The 17,992-nt window shown below is 40.8% G+C and overlaps 1 protein-coding gene across 1 annotated transcript in view; it reads left to right on the plus strand.

Annotated features, from left to right (window-relative positions):
- The window catches only part of scaf11 (SR-related CTD-associated factor 11), a 62,580-nt gene that overhangs the window by 30,237 nt on the left and 14,351 nt on the right, over positions 1 to 17,992 (plus strand). Inside the window, exons 6-12 of the mRNA XM_078417294.1 lie at positions 1,126 to 1,169; positions 1,376 to 1,479; positions 3,353 to 3,456; positions 4,626 to 4,745; positions 5,672 to 5,787; positions 7,434 to 10,901; positions 16,971 to 17,326. Coding sequence (XP_078273420.1) covers positions 1,126 to 1,169; positions 1,376 to 1,479; positions 3,353 to 3,456; positions 4,626 to 4,745; positions 5,672 to 5,787; positions 7,434 to 10,901; positions 16,971 to 17,326 — 4,312 coding nt within the window. The remainder of the gene's footprint in view (positions 1 to 1,125; positions 1,170 to 1,375; positions 1,480 to 3,352; positions 3,457 to 4,625; positions 4,746 to 5,671; positions 5,788 to 7,433; positions 10,902 to 16,970; positions 17,327 to 17,992) is intronic.

Raw genomic sequence — 17,992 nt, forward strand, 5'->3', positions numbered from 1 at the left:
TCAGCTCTGTGCGTCTGGGCTCCCCTCTCCTCTCTCCCCTTGCTTCTCTCCTCTCTCCCACACCCGGGAGACCCTCTCCCCGCTATCCCCCCCCCCCCCCCCCCCCCCCGGACCGTAAGAGTGTGTCTGGGGGAGAGAATGGTGGCGGGGTCTGAGAATGGGGACTGGGGAGGGGGACAACAGGGGTCGTCCGAAGGGGGCTTGGTGGTGGGGGAAATAGGGGTACTGGGAAAAGGGGAGGTCGTGGGGAAAGGGGGGGTGTGGGGAGAGTAAGATTGGGGTTGGGGGAGGAGAGAATGGGGGGTGTGGGGACGGGCCCAACGGGTCCTCTTTGCTAGTAGATTCTAAAAATAATCAAATACATGCCATTGCATTCATTTCAATGCCAAGTCTCTTCAGTGAGAAAATGAAGAGCCGTACCAATTTACACAGGTCCTTTCACCAAAGTCATGCCAGCTTATACAGCATCTTTCTGATCTCCATGTTTAATCACAGACTTCAATTGCTTCTGTCTGATTTACACTCCAGTAACAGTACAGGTCCTCCCGGATTACAAGCGCCTAACTTTCCTAGAGTTCATACAAATGAACAAGTGTTTGGGATACTCACGGGATGGGTTTGCCAGCTGCTTCAGGTATATTCTGCCAATTGAGAACCCTGTTCTCAAGAATTCTCAAGATGTTTTCAAGAGAGAGTTAGATATAGCTCCTAGGGCTAATGGAATCAAGGGATATGGGGTGAAAGCAGGAGCAGGGGACTGATTCTGGATGATCAGCCATTATCATATTGAATGGCGCTGCTGGCTCGAAGGGCTGAATGGCCTACTCCTGCACCTATGTTCTATATTTATGAATGGTTAAGATAAACGTGCTGTTTTAATTGTAGGTCACTCTTGGTTGGCTAATGTTTTTATTTCAATATATATATATGCATCTGCATTTCCAACTTATGAACTATTTAGGTTATAAACGATTCTGAGGGATAGATCTCTGTCGTAACTGGGAGCACTTGTAAGTGCAATTAGACTCTCCATTACATTACAATCGAGCCAACTTTTTTTAAGATAATGATGATTTTATGAAAACATCTCAAAAAACCTTGTTTATTTTTCTATGACATTTTCAGAGAACATGATGGAATATGCACTTGCATAAAGGACAGATGCAAAAGTAAGTGGAAAACTAGCTTTATTTTGATAGTATATGGTAACAGAAAGTAAATAATACTTTATTTTCTCTGGAGATGACCAGACGGGAGGGGGGGGGGGCTAGAAATGGAGCATGAAATCTTTGCTCCATATGATTGAGTGTTTTGGACCAGGGAATTAAAATCAAGATTATGTGCAGCACCATTCGCAATTTTTTTAATTAAACAGGGCACCGTGATGACTGGGAACAAACTGAATTTTGTGAAAAACATAACATATCGATCATCGCCTGCAACAAAAGGAGCAGGAGTTCCCAAAAGACTAACAATAAGGTTAGTTTAAATGTTGTGTAAAGCTTTGCCAATCTGTATTGTGGAAAACTATTTTATTTGCATTGGTGTTAAACATATTTCAGATGACATGGTATAAAGCAAAACTGTTGTAGAGCATTACTTTATTTTGAAGAACCTTTTTGATATTTATTACATTTGCTGCTACATCCTAACAAGAATCTTGATTTTTTTTTTTTAATATGACAAATTAGACACATAGATACCAGCAAATGAAGCAAACAACAGTTGCATATTCCTGACTACCAATCAGCAGAACAGATGTTTCAAGCAGTCACATGGACAGTAGTAGCTGGAGGGTTAGGGATCTGAAATATCACTTTTCAATAACGTGTGCATTGGATATGTCTGTACAAATTCTGTGGCAAACATTTCCAAGTTTCATCTTTAGTTGGTACAAGGATGATGCATGCAGTTTTATCAGGATAATTACAGTTTTGATTGTCTATTAAATAATACAAAGTGGTGACAGGCAGTCACAAATGCTCATTCTAAAGCTTTGAATATAAAAATATATCAAACAATGGTCAGTACTGTGGTGCACTTTCTTAAATGCTATATCTCAACATCTTTGGTAGTTTTTATATTCAATTTTGAGATGTTACTGTGAGAATATGGGGTTGGACCATCATTCAGTTAATCACAGAAGTGATTTAATTTAGCACAAAGTAATTCATCCATGTGTTAAGTGCCAAGAGTGATTTTGTAGCTTAGTTAGAACTGCTAATTCACAGTTTCAATAACTTGGGTTCAATCCTGAACTCTGCTGCTATCAGTGTGGAGTTTCCACAATCGTCCTGCGGCTGCATGGTTTCCCCAGGCTGCTCTTGTTTTCTCCCACACCCAAAAGAAGTTTATAAAATAATCTAAATTGCCCTATTATGTTTAGGTGAGTGATAAAATCTAGTGGAGTTCATGAAACTGTGGGGAGAATAGGAAAGAGGGGAAATTGGTTGGGGAATGGAGTTACTCTGTTGGTTGGCACGGACTCGATGTGACGAGATGGCTTGTTTTGTCTCAAGGAAATATGAGCTGTGCTATTGTAGCTCTGGTGTCATGCATAAGCCTGACAAGGTAAGAACTGTTTTGTTTTTCTTGCATAGATTTGTGCATTATTTGTGTTTTTTAATATCACTCCTGAGTGTTTCACAAACTATTTCACTGATCTAAGCGTGTCATTTAAAATTGAAAGTATATATTTCTGCCATAAAGGGAAATGCCGTTTAACCCTTATGAAACATTTTGGCCCACTGTTTCCCTTGTGTTTTTGAACTGAGTATTTGATTTTTATTTTGACTCTTCTGTCAAAATGCTAATTTTAAGCCTTGATAATTTATTTAACCCTTCAATTGTTATTAATGTTCCAGTGAAAACCACTATTATTTATGGCCATTTAGAAGAAATAGGTAACAGAAAAATATTTTGCTATATTGTCACGATTTCCGATCGGAAACGGACGCATTTCCGATGACAAATAACCAGTGGTTTGATACAGATTCCGCTTTTCTTCCTGCCACCCACCATGATCTCGCAGAAAGTTGCAAGTTTACACCTGCCGACAATTGTTCATGCTGTTCACCAGCAGAAGAGCTTCCGTCCGGGTAGTGCATGCATGATGTTTCAGAGCATGTGCACTATAGGCTAGTTTGTGCTTTTTGATGTAGTTCCAGCAGCCACTAGTGGTAACAAACAGCTGAGAAATTACCCTTGCCTTATTTGAGTCTGGACTTGCCCTTCGTTTTATTTTTCAATTTAAAAAAAAATAAAACTGATGTGTGTATTTGCACATCTCATTTTAATATGTGGCAATAAAGTATCTTTTTATTTTCATAAAGTTATTCTTTTACTTTAATAGGTCAACAGAAAAAAATATCACCAGCCATGCGTGAGGAATGATCTGAACAGTTTCTCTCCACAGTATGGGAAATCGGAAATGTCCCTTTCCCAGGCTGAAAACTGGTAAATCTCAGTGCTTAACTTAAGTTTACCCAGCCCAATAATATTTCAGAACGATTGAGTGAAAGCGAATGGCCTTGCATTCCATTGATCAATTATGTTATGTTAATGGTGCCAAACTATTTTTTCAGTGCTAAGTTTGCTCTAGGTCTAATTTGCTTCATTCATACATTATAAAGTGATTTCAGAGCAACCATGCCACAGATGTGGACCTGGAGCCATATGAAGGTCCCAATTGCCTTTCATAAAATCATGAATGATGGCAATTATTAAGTAAAATAGAAAAATATGTGATTGGTGCCTTTCAACTTTGTTTAAAGTCATAATCAAAAAATATGTCATGAGAATAAAACATTTTGCATTGCTTTCCCAAGGTGAGCTGACATAGTTATTTGTGCTTTATATGTTCTGGAATAGTTTACAAATTTGACTTTGTGACGTTTGTAGATTTCGGAAACCATTTTCTTTACAAATTGGACTGGTGTATGTAGACATAATAAAGATTAAATATAATTGTGAGGTAAGGTTATATGTAAATGAAGTTAACGGGAATTTATCATTATAATTTACATGTCTGTAGAACATTTAATTAGTAAAACATCTGAAGGTGCTTTAGAAGAACAAATGGGACTAAAAAATGGTGCTCAGTAAGTGTCACAAAGTAGAAATTAATGAATAACTTGTGTGTTAAAGTGGAATTTATCATCTCCATTTGATAATGTATGTAGCACCTCTTAATCTGGTAAACTATTCAAATATACTTTTCAAGCATATTTGACAGTGGAGGCCAGTATTCAGTTTAGTAGGCACTGAAGAAAATTATGAACGAGGGAGGGATAGAAAGGGGACTAGGTTCTGGATGCAAACTCATGATGAGAGACTAAATAGCTGAGGGGACTGCTGCATATATGGCCGAATGTTGGGATGTCTACAAGACCAAAACTGGAGGAGCAGAGTTAGAAGCAAGTCCTGGAAGGGTTTGAACATAAGGAAGAAAATGATATATCAAAGTGTTGTAGGTTGTCTTATGCGGGTGGAAATTAACCATTTTCATTGAGGATCAAAAATTAAAATGGTTATATTTAGGGGGGGGAAATTATCAAATATTCCCATAAATGTTTGGGGTGGAAACATTTTGTTCTAACCTTTCAAAATGTTCTCTCTTTTTGTAGCACAGAGTTTGTTGACGTTTGTGAAATTGCACCACTAATCAGACAGAAGAGAAGAGGACCTGAGTCGCTTAGATTGCCATGGCGAAATGCATTCACTGCTCTTACAACAGAAATGTTGAGGTACTGACTCAGGATGAAGTTAATACTTAAATTTATTTATGTTTTTATATGCGTGAAGCAGTTATATAATGTCTTGGATAACAATTTTGTTCTTTCGTACTGTACGAGATAATAGCATCAATTTAAAGAACATCGATTAGTAAACACCTATGACTTATTGGGTAGGAAGGAACTGTAGATGCTGGTTTAAATCGAAGATAGGCTCAAAATGTTGGAGTAACTCAGCAGGGCAAGCAACATCTCTGGAGAGAAGGAATGGGTGATGTTTCAGATTGAGTCCCTTCATGCCTTATTGATCACAACAAACTTAATGGGCTGAATACTATTTTGCATTAATGTGTTTGAGTTAGGTTTTTGGGATGTGGCATCTAGATTCTCTTTTGTCTGGGCAGACTAATTCCCGCAAGACCTCTAACCTGGTCATTGATGTAGCAGTTCTCATGTCTACTGCCGAGTTTCTAAAGGGAAAATTGTAGTGTAGTAGAAATGTGGTCAGAAATTCTCTCATTGTTCATGTTCCTGATTGTCCATAAGTTTTGATGTGGAAAATAAGCAAGTGAATGGATTCAGGAGTGTTGTCTCTCTTCTTTACTCACCTGCATTGTACTTCTCATGACCACATTATCTGTGGGCACAGTTTTTTTTCAGCCAATTTTCGCCAAAACAATATCATTCAAATAAATTACTACGTTAGTTATCGAGCTAATGATTCAATTTGCATTATAATTCCAGTAGAGTTAGACACTAAATAGGGTTGGAAATGGATCAGTTGCCTCATGAAAACTGAACAATTTGCTTTTCTTTGTTAGAAGAATGCAATTCAACTATTTCAAATGTAGCAATTTACCTTTTTGTGCAGTATAATATTTCACTCAATGTAGAACAAGGAAGCAGAATATTTTGTTAAGATTTTTGTTCTTTTACAGGCAAGAAATCGGCTTAATTTCTGTTGGACACGATGAAGCAGACATTGCTTTACCTCTGCGAGACCTGATGTCAGGAACTCCTTTTCTATCAAACCCACTCGAGATGGGACGTTCTGGTGAGATAATTATTTCCAACTCAAAGACAGCCTCCACCTAGGTACTTTCTGATTTTAAAACCTTTATGGTTTGCATTGTTCAGCTTTTTGCTTCTTGGTTATGTACCCAAGGATGTGAGGATTTGTTAACAGCTATTTTAAATTAACTTTCCCATTTTTGTTTTTCTGCAAATTATTTTGCTTAAAATGCCATTTAAATATTTTTATTCTCAATGGCTTTAAAAAATAAAAATTATGCATGGTCCTATCTTGAATAGGTGTTTTGTAATTTCCTTTGTTCCTTATGGGTGTCAACTTTGGGAAATTATTAATGAAAGAGAAAATTACAATTTTCCCCCAAGCTTGAAAATCACGTTGGTCTTTGTAATTGTGGTTTGAATTGTATAACAATTAGATTGATAATTTAAAACCGCAGAAAACACTGGATGTTTTGCTTCTCACCAAATGGTGCAATTGAAGCAGTATTACCAGTACAATTTCAGTCTGCTAGAGTAAATAATGATCTTCACCCAGCTAAAGATTTAAACATGGAAGCAAGCTTACTGATGTTATCTTGAAAGTGATAATCTTGATGCTATTTAAATATAGTAGGCTACCTGTTCCAGTGAATTTGCAGTGGTGCGTTAAGTTGTGGAAAATGAGCGTGCTTTTCTTAAATTCTAGATAACAAACATGATTAAGTAGTATTTCCCTTTATCACACAGTGAGAAATATATTTTTACATTACCCCCCCCCCCTTGGTTGAAAGGATCTGACTTGTATTTGTACACCACCTTATCACTTCTAGCTTAATAAAAATGTTTTCCATACTGTACAATTTTTGAACTGAATGAATAAGGACAGCTTGGTGTCATGCACTGCAGGGTTTCACGTATAGGAACAAAGACTTCTGCCAAAGGTGATTAAAGGAAAGACAGGCCAGGATACAGGAAGAACTCCGATTTAAAAATTAGCACCACGTGACCCTAATCCAAATCCTAAATGCATTTTGGACTTCAATGTAACATACCTGATTGGTGTTAGAAACTATTAGAGTAGCATCCTCGAATGTGCTTGAGTATTAGTTTCCTATTTAATTCTCCATCCTTGCTATCTAGAGGAACGGGACATTAAAATTCTAAGTGAGCATGACATGTTCGAAGACAAACTGAAGAAAATAAATAGACATTACTCTTATTATTCATTGTGTAAGATTAAGATGTGTATCAAATTGGCAAATAAGGATGCTTTGCCTTTGCGTTGAGGGCCCTCTTTAGTAAGTTTAGTTTGATAGGCTTTCCTATCTGTCAGAATGTTTTTCCGAGATGAATGCTTGATAAGTTTGTGATGTTTTTGTTCTTGCAGTGAGAATATTGTCCTGCCATTATTCAAAATCTGTGTTTAAAATGAACTGATGGAGAGAAAACATCAAGCTCCATTAGCGGTGAATGTTTGCACCCTAGTTATCAGAAGCTCTTCTTAGAAAACATAGAAAAAGGAAAACTGCAGGAAAATATAAAACTAATTGAAAAATTTACTTAGAAAATAAAGAATTGGAGATATAAGCAAATGGTCTTTTGTTAAAATCTTTTAATAAATTAGTAATATTATTTGCAGTGTTTCCATCAATGGACCATTATTGATTAAGTATTTTTATATTTATCCAGTTGATTTTCCTGGCAAGAAGTGTACACTTGCAGGCACCAGAGGAGGTGGAGAGAAAAATAATAAGTCTGGCACTTCAGGTAATACAAATGCAGGCAATTCTGAATCGTCACAAGGCAGAAGAAGATCAATGCGCATCAGCAAAGCAGAAAACTTGGACAAATCTGCCAGCTCATCTCAAAGGTCCCAGTCAGGTTCTGGTACATCTGTTTCAAAAGCATCTCTGGAGTGTGCACAAACTCCACCTAAAAAGGCTGGAAAACAAAAGACCAAGAGGAAATTAGAGAATGAGCAAAGTAAGATTCCCTCTGAGAAAAAGAAAACCAGAGTCACCCGAAGTTCCTACAAGAAATCTGATTCTAGTAGTTCTGACCCAAACGATAGTCCTTTTGTCAGTGAAACGGAGCCTCAACCTCTTACACCTATCTCTACTGAAAAACAGTTGATAGCTTTAGATAATAGTAATTCAAGCCATTTATCAGCTAATGGCTGCAATGAAAATATTACTTCAATAGAGAAGGATAAAGAGGAAGAAGTTACTGAAAAAGAGCAAAGTCATGGAGAGAATACAAACCCATGTGTTGATGATGACGACTGTGTACCAATTACTGACCCAATTAATGTTGATGAAGTAGGAAATTCAAACCTTCCACCATCTACTGATGATGAAAATTTTATGGAACTTAACTCGGGAAAGTCTACAAAACAAACCGGCAAAGAAATGGTTGAAATGGAACAGTATAACTTGAAAGATCAGATGTATTCAATCAATGCAGATGTGCCCTGTACCAGTGTGTCTAATAATGATAAAGATACAGGGACCATAACATATCCTGAAAGTCCATCAATTGAAGATGATGATGAGGTAGAAAGTAAGGCACGAGCAGAAGATAAATATTCTGAGCAACATAGAGAAGCAGAATTTACTGGGAGTGTGGGAGGTCCTGAACAAGTACCTGCATGTATGGATGTTACTGAAAATCTGTCAACTGCTGAAAGTACAGGAATAAACGTTGATGCTGCCCCCTCTGAGGAAAAAATGTCATTGAAAAATACTGATGCTGAGCTGAATAGAGCTGAATGTGCAGAGGTTAAGGATGATCCAACTGAGGAAGACCATAAATCTGACTATAATAGTGATATTGATAGAGAGGTATCTGATGACATTCCTGGAAAACCCACTGGCAGTGGTGACCTGATGTATGAAATGCCTATGGAAAATATAAAACCTGAGCAGCTTAAAAATGAGGAACCTCCAGAACTTTTAGGCACTGAGAAGGAATCTGATTGTAGAAGTAGCCATCAATATGCTGAGGCACCTGGAATATTTATGGAAGATAACAGCCTGAAGCATGAAATAACCTCAGAGAATCTAGAGCAGGAGCAGTTTGACATGGATTCAATGAAAGCTTTAAATGTACCGGAAGATATGCCTGATTGTAAAATAGGTGTGGATGAGCAATTACTACTTGCAGACCAAAGCAAAGACATGGAGAATGGCGGCTTGAAGTCTGAAATAAGCCCCAGGAATATTGGATCTCAATTTGAGATGGAGCTGAGTGGAGTTTCAAGTAATCCTAATCAAGCATCTGATCCAAAGAGTGGCTTTGGTCAGCAGTCACCTGATGAAATTCTTGGAGAGACTATGGAGGGTAAATGCCTAAAAAATGAACCGTCTTCAGATGTGCCAAGCCATGTTCACGAGACTACGGAGAAGCATGAAGATAAAAAGGTTGAAACTGATTTGCTTATTGAAGGGGTGTGCAGTAGTGGTCCTGAGGACTTTAATGTTGATAACAATGAGGTTGTGGCTATGGAATGCGATTCGCCTACCAATGACTACCAAATACCTGAAACCGAATCTGAATCTAAAAAAAACTCAAAAGTAGGTGGAGACGTAAATTCTACTTTATCCTTGGGTGTAAGTCATGAGCCACCTCTGCCTGATGCTTCTGCTGAAAATATCAAAAAGGAAGGACCTTTTGAAATCGAACTTGAGAAAAAGTCAGAACAGAAAGAGAAAGATGTTCCACGTCGGAAATCTAGATTCCATGCAGCATCCATAACATGGTCTCCAGAAATGGAAAGAAAACATGAGCTGACGAGATCTAGTTCAAAGTCAGAGGGAAGGTCCATGCAAACGGCTGAAGGAAAATATATGCCCACAGCCGAAGGAAAATCCATGCCCACGCCTGAAGAAAAATCCATGCCCATGCCTGAAGAAGGCTCTGCATCCAAATCACAGAGAAGATCTAATTCACGTGGGAGATCTGGCTCCAAGTCACGGGTAAGGTCCAGGTCCCGGGGAAGATCGAGGTCCAGGTCCCGGGGAAAATCGAGGTCCAGGTCTCGGGGAGGATCATGGTCCAAGTCTCGGAGAAGATCGAGGTCCAAGTCACGTGGAAGATCAAGGTCCAGGTCTAAAATAAAGGGAAGGTCTAGATCACGGTCACAGGAAAGGTCCAGGTCCAGGGGTAGGTCCAGGTCCCACTCATGGGGAAAAGATCATCATAGTCACTCCGACAGATCTGCACATGAACAAATTCGTTCATTGGGGGATGATGGTGACCGAAATATCCAAATGTCTCCATCCCACAAGAAAAGATCCAGATCTCCAAGTAAAGAAAAAGGAAAGGATGAAACTCCAAGTGAAAGTGGGAAGAAAGAATCAGAAGCAGACAAAGGAAGAAAAAGTAGGCAGCGTTCCAGGTCAAGGTCTAGATCCAGGAAAAGATATCATTCTGGAGATAAAGAGGATAAGCCTGGGTTTTCTCCAGGAAGAAGAGACAGAAATATGGATGACAGCTGGAGAAATGCTCGGGGAAAGGATAGATTCAGAATGAATGAGTGGGATAGACCCAGGGGATTTGATAGATTCCGAAAAGATAACAGGAATAGAGAATTTCAGCAAATGGGAAGATACCCAAATGAGCAGCCAGCTACAGATATGAACGAGTATGTAGATGATAGGAACCCAGAGTGGGTAATGGAACAATTACAGCCTTCATCTGATGTTCATACAAGAGAAAATGAATACAAGGATGATGCCAAGTGGGAAGAAAATAGATACGAAAGAGATGATTCTTGGGGTAATAGGAACTTTGCGCCAGGCTGGAAGCGTGGGCGTGGGCGTGTTCGGGGAGGATCATCTCGTGGTGACCAAAGTGAAATTCCATGGCAAAACCGGAGGTCAAATTTCTCAGGCGAAGAGAATAATTCAGGGAAATACCAGGGATCTGGGCCCCGCAGGTATAATGATCAGCAACCCAACAGGTGGAGAGACGATTCAAATCTATCTTCTGACGTCCGTGACCGTTCTGGGTGGTCTTCTTTCTCAAGTTGGAATGCGAGGAAAACGCTTCCAGCAGATGTACAAAATTATTATGCAAATAGGGGAAGGCAGTCTTCAGGCACGCAGTCAAGCTGGCAAGGATCGGTGGAGGAACAGTACCAGCCTACAACAGAGCAAGGTTTGGGTTTTTTTGTTCTCATTTCTTGTTTAAGAAAAACTTTTGAGAAGACATTTTTTATGAAACACTATGTGGGAATGGCTGATGTTATAAATAAACGTTATTGAAGAACATTCTTTAAAAATGAAAATGCTAAAAAATACTCAGCAGGCCCGTTTTTCCGAAATAAAACAGAAGAACTGCTGGAGGAACTTGGGCAGTCGGGCAGCATCTGTGAGAGAAATTGACAGATGTCATTTCAAGCTTGGAGCCTTTAACTGGACTGAGAATCCAGATTAAGAGCCCAGACCCAAAACATCAACTGCCCATTTCCTTCCTGACCTGCTAAATTTCTCCAGCAGCTCTCAGATTACAGCATCTGCAATCTCTTGTGCCTCCGCATTTCCAGAATGCTTTGTTTCATTTAGGATTTCCAGTATTTGTTTTCAACTATGCAGATGCAAACTGCTGGAAATCCTAAATAAAACACCACATTCTGGAAATACTGACCTGCTGTGCATATCCAGTATTTCTTTATTTACAAGAAATGGATAATTGAAATCCAGCAATTTACTTCACTGAACATCTACATTTTTTTAATTAAAGGGTGGGTTTACTTTTTTAAATTATTTGATGATGGCAAATTATTGAAATGTGCAAACTCTTAATCAAGGAAACAATTCCATGTTCAAAATTCCCTCACTGGCAAAACAGAAGATTGCTAATTTTAGCATCTAAATACTATCTCAATTATTGTAAAGACAGGAATGCCAATTTCATAATTAGTAGAACAGCTTAATATCATGCATTCCATTCCTTTGGGGTATCAAAGAACCACAGAGTCACAATTCAAATTAAAATAAAATCCCAAAGGGCCTAGACAAAGTATATAAAGAGAAATTGTTCTTGTTGGTCAATAATAAAGAAACTGGGACATGGAATTAACTCACTATCAAAAGTCTCAAAATTGACTTGAGGAAGCCTTATTAATAGCAGGTGATGATATGTGGAGGCAAATTCAACTGTGGCATTCAAAGTGGAACAGAGCTGTGGGAAGGGGGTGAGGACCAGCTGCATTGCTCCTGCATCCAGCATGGACCTGATAAACCAAATGGTCTTCACCTATGCAGTAACCTTTTATTTTGTAATCATTAATTTATAACCATGTGTGAAATTGTATGAAGGCAGAGCTATTTCCAGAGTGCAATTTCTGAATGTTAAGCTTTGTTTGGAGTAGAATTTCTTTCTAAAGCCAGTGATACTGTTGCAATTGGGGCAACAGTAGATCTGTTGTACCTGGGACAGGTTAAGTGGCACTCTATGCCATAATAATTCTGTGATTGCATGAAAATGTCATTGGTCAAACATGAAGGAATTTAATATAAAATAGGAAATTGGAGTACATTACTCTTTAACTCTTAGGGCTTGATTCAAAAGCTGCCTGGGTTGATGGGAAGATAGTTACAGAAGGAGCCAACAAGCAACAGCTGGAACTTGTGTGACATTGTACCAGGACTCTATACACGGCATATCCAGTGGTGCTGTGTGAGAACATAAAACATAAAATAGTATAGCACAGGAACAGGCCCTTTGGCCCACAATGTCTTTGCTGGCCATAATGCCAATTTAAACTGCACATTATCTATATGACTCCATCCCCTGCCCCTTAAATGTTGCTATTATATCTGCCTGTACTATTCCAGAGTTCCTGCCATCACGTTCCGGGCACCAGCCGCTCCCCGTTTACTAGGTACCTGCCGCTCACAATTCATTGTTAATTTCTGCCTGAGACTGCTGAGATAAATGAGACATTTGCTTTACCTTCAAAGTCTGTCAATATTTTCAACTCCATCACGTAAACTCTGGAATGGTGTAATCGCCAGATAATTTTCCCAAGACCATGCCAATATTCGAATCATATTCTCTCCATGGAGTTCCATCAAGTATTATTATAATGCATCACTCTGACACTGTGCCAGATTATCTGGTTTTAGACAAACAATGAGTGCATTTTGAGATGCAAAATCTTGAAGCTGACTTGAGCACCCAGCTTTTTCGTTCATCTCTTTAGCGGTTGTATGATTTCCAGAGTATGCTCAGCATTTTCTGCCTTAACATTTCGTATTTGCAACAGCCCAGGATTTTAACGTTTCTTTTGATTGCTGTATTGTAGAATGTAATCCAAATTTTACATGTGCATATGATTACTCGTAGATAGGAGTCACAGTGAGTTGGTCATGCCTAAGGTACAGGCAGAGAATAGATGGGTGACCACCAGGAAAGGGAGTTGCCAGAGAGTGCAGGAATAGCCTGGGGCTATTCTCTTTGACAACAGGTATACTCGTTTGGATATTGTTGTGGGTGGATGATCAGTCAGTGCAGACCACTGCATTAGTGGTCCAGTCTGTGATGTCAGGCCTGGCTCTGAGGCACAGCGGGGAACTGTAAGGCCAGACAGCCATAGTGATAGGAGACTCATTAGGGACAGGCAGAAAACCGGACTCTAGGATGGTGTGTTGCCTCCCTGGTGCAAGGGTCGAGGATGTCTCCGAGCGGTTGCAAGACATTCTCAGGGGGGAAGGGCGAGCAGCTGCAATTTGTGCACATTGACACAAATGACATGGATAGGAAAAGGTTTGAGGTCCTGAGGAGTGAATATAGGGAGTTAGGCAAAAGATTCAAAAGCAGGACCCCGAGAGAGTAATCTCCGAATTACTCCTGGTGTTAGTGGAGCTCGGAATTGGAATTTAGGACAGATGAATGCAGATTTTTAGACCATTTGGGATCTCTTCTGGGGCAGAGGTTATCTGTACGAGAGGGACGGGGTACATCAGAACTGGGGTCGGGGGGGGGGAGAGCGACGACAATATCCTTAGGGAGGTTTGCTGGTACTTCTCGAGAGGGTTTAAACTAGGGAGGCGGGGGTTGGGAATTGGAGTAGTAGGTCAAAAATTGGAATGAATGAATGATGGGAAGGTAGAGGTTGGGACCAGTAAGTCTCAAGAAAGGGCAGACAGGGGCAGCTAAAGGAATGTAATGAAGCTGATGGGCTAAAGTGTGTTTCTTTCAATGCAAGGAGTATCGTGGAAAGAACTAATGAACCGAGAGCCTGGATCCATGCTTGGGACTATGATGTTGTGGCCATTGTGAAACATGACCACGGCTCAATGTTACTGGATTTCAGGTTTGATAGATAGAGAGGGAGGGAAAAGGGATGATGGAATTGCGTTACTAATCAGGGAGACAGTTGTGGCAGCATTCAGAGAAGACATACTGCAGAGTTTGTTTGAAATAAGAAAGGTGCAAGTGCGCTTAATGGAATTGTGCTATAGGCTCTACAATGATATGTGGGAGATAGAGGAACAAATATGTAGATAGCTTATCAAAAGATGCCAAAGCAACAGAGTTGGCTTAGTGGGTTACAATAGACAATAGGTGCAGGAGGAGGCCATTCGGCCCTTCGAGCCAGCACCGCTATTCAATGTGATCATGGCTGATCATTCTCAATCAGTACCCCGTTCCTGCCTTCTCCCCATACCCCCTGACTCCGCTATCCTTAAGAGCTCTATCTAACTCGCTCTTGAATACATTCAGAGAATTGACCTCCACTGCCTTCTGAGGCAGAGAATTCCACAGATTTACAACTCTCTGACTGAAAAGGTTTTTCCTCATCTCAGTTCTAAATGGCCTACCCCTTATTCTTAAACTGTGGCCCCTTGTTCTGGACACCCCCAACATTGGGAACATGTTTTCTGCCTCTAACGTGTCCAACCCCTTAATAATCTTATACGTTTAGATAAAATCTCCTCTCATCCTTCTAAATTCCAGTGGATACAAGCCTAGTCGCTCCAGTCTTTCAACATATGACAGTCCTGCCATTCCGGGAATTAACCTAGTAAACCTACGCTGCACGCCCTCAATAGCAAGAATATCCTTCCTCCAATTTGGAGATCAAAACTGCACACAGTACTCCAGGTGCGGTCTCACTAGGGCCCTGTACAACTGCAGTAGGACCTCTTTGCTCCTATACTCAAAATCCTTTAACTTTTTCTTAACTTTCCCAATATTGACTGGGTCTTGCTCAGTGCCAAAGGCGTAGATAGGGCAGAGTTTGTTAGGTTTCTTGAAGCAATATGTGGATAGTCCAACCCAAGATGGGAATATTCTGTTGGGAAATGAGCCTGACCAGGTGACTGGTGTTTCAGTGGAGGAGCATTTTGGGGATGGCCACCAGTTTTAAGATTGTTTTGAATAGGGAGAAGGCTGGATCTTACAGGAAGGAACCAAAGGGAATAAGACAAATTATAATATTATTTGGCAGGAACCCGGGAGAGTACACTGTTCATCCCGTGCATCTTAATCTTCTGAGATTAGGGACTGTGAGGTAGGCTGTGGAAGTACACAGCGGGATATAGATCAGCTCCAGCAGTAGGTAGGGAAATGGTGGTCGAAGTTTAATCCGAGCAAGTGTGAGGTGTTGTACTTTGGGAGGATGATTGCAAGGGTTAATATGCATTTAATTGCATGATTCCATACACCTTTTCTTACCTTTTTTTGTGGTAAAAAAGGTGTGTGGTATACCTGCCTTCATTGGTTGGGGCATTATTGTCAGCAGGCCATGATGCAACTTTACAGGACTTTGATTAAGCTGCATTTGGATTTTGTGTGCAGTTCCAGTCATCCCGTTACAGGTAGGATGTGGAGGCTTTGGAAAGGGTGCAGAGGAAGTTTACTGGAATAATTCCTGACTTGGATAATGTTAGATACAAGGAAAGGGTGGACAGACGTGGATAGTTTTCTCTGGAACGCTGATGATTGAAGATAGAAGTATATAATTTGTGAGACATAGAAAGGGTAGACAGGCTGAACAATTTTCCCAGAATGGAAATATCAAATACTAGAGGGCATAGCTTTAAGGTGAAAGGGGCAAAGTTTAAAGGAGACTAGACTAAGTGGACCCGTTGGGCCCAAACCTCTCCTGCATTGATACAGCACCCTTCTCCCCCCCCCCCCTCTCCTCTCCCCCCCCTCTCCTCTCCCCCCCTCTCCTCTCCCCCCCTCTCCTCTCCCCCCTCTCCCCTCCCCCCTCTCCCCTCCCCCCTCTCCTCTCCCCCCCTCTCCTCTCCCCCCCTCCCCTCTCCCCCCTCCCCTCTCCCCTCTCCCCTCTCCCTCCCTCCCCTCTCTCCCCCTCCCCTCTCCCTCTCCCCCTACCCTATCCCCTCTCCCTCCCATCCCCTCTCCCCCATCCCCTCTCCCCATCCCTCTCAACCCTCTCCTCTTCCCCTCCCCTCTTCCCCCTCCCCTCTTCCCCTCTCCTCTCCCCCCTCCACTCTTCCCCCTCCACTCTTCCCCCCCCACTCTTCCCCCCTCCACTCTTCCCCCCTCCACTCTTCCCCCCTCCACTCTTCCACCCTCCACTCTTCCCCCCTCTCCACTCCCCCCATACCCTCTTCCTCCCCCTTCCCCCACTCCATCCCCCTCAACCCCCCCTTATCCTCCCTCCCCCTCCCTCCCTAGGAGATAAATTTAAACTTTAAAATGTGAATAACTAAAAACATAACACGGATTTCAATGAATCTTCCATTAGCACAAAAGGGACGACGGTGAGTAAGGTGGGGCCTAAAATTGCCGTTCTATCGTGTGCCGTTTTGGCTGTCATTCAGGAGCAAACAAACGAGAGCTTTAGTATATAGATGGATGTGCAGGACAAGATTTTTTAATTTTTACTTGTAGAGGGTGTCGTGGGCCTGCAATGTGCTGCTTGGGATGCTGGAGAAGGCAGATAAGAGCATTTTGGATAGGTACCTGGATATGCAGGCAATGGAGGGATATGGATTATGTGCAGACAGATAAGATTTGGTCATGTTCGGGACAGGCGGGGTGAGCCGGCCGGAGGGCCTGGTCGTGTGCTGTACTGTTCTATTCTCTATATTTTCATCAAATACTGTGCTTTATTAAGTTACTGCAAATGTGTTAAGAGTATCAGAACAAAATGCTTTGATCAAGCTTCTGAATAAAATTTTACAGAATTCCTCAATGCTTCAATCAGAAAAACTTTATGACTGTATCTCTACCTTTTCTGTTGTTTAGCAGATTCATCGCAAGGGACATCAGCCTTCAGTGACCAATCAAATCAACAAATAAATGGCTCTCAACAAGCTGTTAATGTTATGCAGCCTGTTGTAGCACAAACACTGAATCCCCCACCATCCCAATCAATGAGTGTCTTTCCTTATCCATTGAATGTTCATCCTCCTTTAATGCATTTTCATAATCCCTATATCCACCCACCTCCCCCACTGAATGTGCATGCAGGAATATCGACAGTGCCACCACCAACTGCTGCAGGAAATCTCCCAAACAGCCCACCCCCACCACCACCTCCACCTCCACCCTCCCAGTCAGTGAACTACACAGTCCAGCAGCTTGACTTGACGCAACCTCAGGTAAGTTCTTGACCGGAATTGAACATGAACATAATTATCCAGCGTTTGTTTGTCTTTAGCAGAGAAATTGAGAGAAAGTGTTCAGTATGTGCCTGCAGAAACTCTCTTGGTTGGTCCCTTTAAGACTAGGTTAAAGGCTTACACTGAATACAGGACTTTTGTGCTCACTGTTACAAACATTTTCTCTTGGAAATTGGATTTTTTTTTAAACACATGTTGGGATAATATTTGCTTTTTGATATTCATTTCTCTATGCTTAATCCAGATTTCTACTGTGTTCAAGGGACTTATGTTCTAATTTACCTGTGTTCTTTGACCTATCTCATTAACCTATTGGTTTGTCCCAGCATCTTGTATGATAATCCCACAGTAAAATGAAACATTGATGAGGTATAGATTAAGCTATCTGTGGCATAATGTCATTCTTTGGAATAGTCCAGTTATACACTAGAAATATTTGCAATACATCTGTAACAAGATTTTGTCTACAAGTCCTTCATAGGGGTAAAGGGCTGCCCTGCAATAAATCTATGGTGGAAATGGATAACTGATTTGTGGTAAATGCAGAATTCCAGATATTAACACGCCTTTAACTTGCTTCTGGACAAGGATGGCACAAAATCCTCTGACTCTGATGCAAAAATATTTCTCCCCTAAGATATATAG

The sequence above is a fragment of the Rhinoraja longicauda genome, chromosome 20 (genome assembly GCF_053455715.1).
Source record: "Rhinoraja longicauda isolate Sanriku21f chromosome 20, sRhiLon1.1, whole genome shotgun sequence".
Taxonomy (NCBI): Eukaryota; Metazoa; Chordata; class Chondrichthyes; order Rajiformes; family Arhynchobatidae; genus Rhinoraja; species Rhinoraja longicauda.